This window comes from Saccoglossus kowalevskii, chromosome 18, assembly GCF_978046115.1.
Source record: "Saccoglossus kowalevskii chromosome 18, keSacKowa6.1, whole genome shotgun sequence".
In the NCBI taxonomy this organism is placed as follows: Eukaryota; Metazoa; Hemichordata; class Enteropneusta; family Harrimaniidae; genus Saccoglossus; species Saccoglossus kowalevskii.
In genome coordinates, this window is record NC_140658.1 from 8530367 (window position 1) to 8534456 (window position 4090).

General features: G+C 35.6%; 1 protein-coding gene across 1 annotated transcript; it reads right to left on the reverse strand.

The window, feature by feature from the left end:
• Positions 1–861: 861 nt before the first annotated feature.
• Positions 862–3590, reverse strand: LOC100375580 (medium-chain acyl-CoA ligase ACSF2, mitochondrial-like). The gene has a single exon (XM_002736490.2). It carries the CDS (start codon positions 3588–3590, stop codon positions 2226–2228), a length of 1365 nt encoding a protein of 454 aa, XP_002736536.2. The 3' UTR covers positions 862–2225.
• Positions 3591–4090: the final 500 nt, after the last annotated feature.

The following is a 4090-nucleotide window of genomic DNA, read 5'->3' on the forward strand; positions in this document are numbered from 1 at the left end:
TATTATGTATATATAATATCGTTAATTGTTAGAATTTGTTCAGATATTCGTGTCTGAGGGATAGTTTGCGACCAATGACGTACTCATATTATCATCACACACTACATTGTATCTGATGTTGATACGAATGACGTTTATTTTCAAAATAAAAGATATCTTGCACAATTTGAATATTATTTTTTTTTTTATCATTTTCGCAATTCTATTTCATGCTGTACAACGCAAACTGTGTCTTTCTGTATATTCGAGATACTAACTGAATACATTTAGTGAACTATACAATATGTCACTTCCTTTGTTTTGGCCACGGGCAAAGGGTTCATTTTATAACATAATATTCCATTGACTAAAACATAAAAAGGGCTGTTCTAGGCAAGGGGGGTGAAATAACTCACCGTCACACAGTAATGTGCGTTTTAACTACTTTATTGCATAACCTCTAGGATATCAATTTTACAATAGAAAAGACCCCAGGAAACAAGTGTTTCTGCGTCAGAGCACTCAACATTGCTTGGTCTCATTGATTGGTCTCAGAGTATTGTTCACTAATGTTTTGTGACGGGTGGGATGGGACTTTGCCGAAGGTGGCATCCTGTAGAGACGCCTAGGATGGGACGCTCGTGTTTACTTCAATGGTCTCGGCACCCAACTCCACGTTTCGAGTTAAGAAATGAGAGTGCCAATAAAATATTTGAGGGGTCTATAATATACAAAGGACTGGTTTTAGGTAATTATCGGCAATGAGAATCCAGATACTTTGGGATGTCGTCAGCAGCGAAATAGCCAGGTCAGAAACTGTAAACACATTTCCGCGATACGAGTCATGAATAAAATAAAAATAAGAATAGAATAAGAAAAATCTACAAGTATAATCATTTATTAGTCATTATATCAAAAATTAATTTGCAGATGACTTAACTAACATATTGAAAGTTGCGAGATGTTACATAAACAGCTCTAGATGGAAATTCATGGTAGACATAATCATATCACGATCCAATCATTTGCTTTCAATTCACCTTCATCCGGTAATATTCCACCACCATTGCCCAATACCCGCCATACCGATATATATATATATATATATATATATTAGTTACGATTATAGGAAATATAAATAATGTGTGAATACTGATACTTGTATTCTATCAATGTGTGTGTAGATGACTATTATGATATAAGCAATGAATGGGTACTGGAAGTTAGCCATCTACAACAGAAATATTGACAAGTACGAAAAAAGGGAAAAAAAGAAAAAAATACATTTAAATAGTACAGAAGACAATTCTGTATTTATAACTCAATGAAAGTAATCTATGTGCTAGCAGTCAAAAAGCTGGGAAACGTATACCGCATGGCTGGAAGAGAGTGTGGTATAGCTGTGAAGATGGTGATGTACAAAATAAATTAATCTAAACTAGTTTTTGTAAAACAGTATGATAGTAAGCCAACATTTAGGCACTTGCCTTAAATTGTACTCCAAGTATGGTGTAGAAGAATAATATAATTTTCTAAATCACATTACTAGCAATCGTTATCGTTAGAATCGTTATTGTTATCACATAACTTACAATTATTGATGGAAAGCATACAATAAATGTATCTGAATGTAAAATTACACAATTTAGTTTATTTATACCTTATCCCCAAAATAAAAGAAAAAAATATGTTGACACGCACTGCATTGAATAACAGCTGCCAAACTCGTGTTTAAGTGATTTTTGCACAAGCAAACGAATATTAACAGTGACAGTATACATTACCTATTCACTAATTGATAAACTTGAATGTTAATAGATATTTTAAAATTTCTACTGTTTGCATATCCCTACAGTAAATCATGACATAATCATGTATAAATGGACATAAATAAACTTTCATATATTTATGTAGAATGAATACTGTGTCTATATTATATACATGTGTAATTAACTTTAGCAAGTTTAACCACAAAATTACACCTTACCTCACATGTTCGCAATAACTTCTTTATGCTATATCTATATCTATTTGTTTTCATGTTTTCGTTTTAAAACAACTCTATTATTTTTATTTGAAATTCTGTATACATAAATCTCTCCTGTCTCTCTTCAATACTGAAGCGAGACATTTTAGACAAAAATGAATAATAACAAATAATGACCAGCTCTTCTAGATTCCGAAAAAAATATATTGCATTAGCTAAACCAATTCGAAATGTCCCTATTTATATTACAGCTGCCATGTTACTGTACGCGATGTTCAAGCCAGTCTTCATTCAAATTCAGTCTAGCAAACACGTCCCGGGACATGCTCTTCTGATCTATTTTGCCGCTTGGGAGTTCCGGAAAATCATCAAAGATCATTACATGTTTTGGAATACAATTGTATGTATCATTATTACGAATGTAGAAATCCTTCAGCTCGTCGCAGCAGGAGGACGTAGCTTCTTCAATCAAGCAAACGCAAGCACAGAAGTCTTCTTGGAATTCGTCATCTGGTACTGGCACTATGCAAGCGGCCTTGACATTGGGATGACTTAAAATATAGTCCAAAAGAATGGCATAGTACATCTTGTTTCCTCCTTTCACGATGACATCTTCTGTTTTTCCAACAATAGTTATATAACCGTTGCTGTTTATCTTAGCTATATCACCTGGTTTATACCACCCATCAATGCTTTTAGCTTTCTTCGTCTTCTCTTCATCCTGAATATATGAGCAAAATATGAAATTGCTGCGGATAAGTAGCTCCCCCAGTGTGTTGAATGGTACCATTCTACCATTTTCATTCACTATTTTAACTTCGGTGTGACCAAGTGGGCGCCCGACTGTATCAATAACTTCTTTTTCATTCAATGTGACATTTCTCCCGCTTGTGCATAAGGTCTCAGATGACCCATAAATAATTAACACCTTGGCTTGAAATAGTGTGCTTATATTCTTGATAAAGTCTGGTGCGAGTGTGGTGCCACCAGTCAGAATAGAATGAAGAGATGAGTAATCATATTGATCTATGTTGTCATGATGTAGAAGGTTATAGAGACTTCGATAACCGGAAAACAATACAGTGCAACGTTCATCTTGTATTGCAGTCATTGTATCTCGCACGTTTGCACCAGGGGAAATGATAACTGATGTCATTCCCAATATTACAGGGACAATGTGTGCTATTTCTGAATTGCAATGGGACAGTGATGGATTAGCAGACAGTAGGATGTCATCCGTCGTCCATCCAAATCGATCTGCGCTCATTATGTAAGCGTTGTGATTTGCTAAATATGTATGGAGTGTGCCCTTTGATGGCCCAGTGGTCCCGGAAGTATAGAAAACGGTATAGAGGTCACCAAACTCGACCATTTTGCGGGTTTCTTCCAGTAGCTTTTGACCACCTTCAGGATCCACGTCGCCTATATTCATGACCTGGTCTATAGATTTCCACCTGCCTTGAGCTGCCGAAACGTTAGTGATTATCTGTTGAAGTTTCAATTCCTTTGTTTGTAGTATTCCAGAACCTGATTTTTTCAAATCCGGTATGATTTGACCCAATCGCTTGTATACATCACCATCACTGGTACCAATAACCAGAGCAACGCACTCACTTTTTAACATACTATTTTTCAGCTTATCATTTGGCAAGGCGATGTGAAATCGTGCCAGTATCACGCCAATCGTTGCAGCAGCCATCTGCACCAATATATATTCAGGTGCACATGATGACAAAATACCCAAAGTGTCACCTCGTTTTAATCCAACACATAGAAACCCAGTGGCTAATGCACTCACTTGCCTATGCAAATCTGCAAATGTTAGTCGTATCTTTTCAACCGGAAAGATATAGGCCTCTTTATGTGGCGTTTTTCTTGCGAACAAATCAAGCATGTCTCCAGTTGTAGCTGCTACTAGAGGAACACTGGATGTTGAGTGATAATAACTCTTGTTCATTGCTATATTCATCATGCTGTTGCTCGGTAAACACTGCAGATAAATATGAAGTAATACTTAGTCTGTATAATCGCACTGTTATTAATTAAATTAAATTAATTACTTACGACATTTATTCAGAGATCATTGAAGTCAGGCAATGAAATATAATGTAAAAGAAAAAGAAA

Excerpts from the sequence above, each read along its gene's own strand:
- LOC100375580 (XM_002736490.2), bottom strand. The coding sequence starts at position 3,590 with ATGTTAAAAAGTGAGTGCGTTGCTCTGGTTATTGGTACCAGTGATGGT.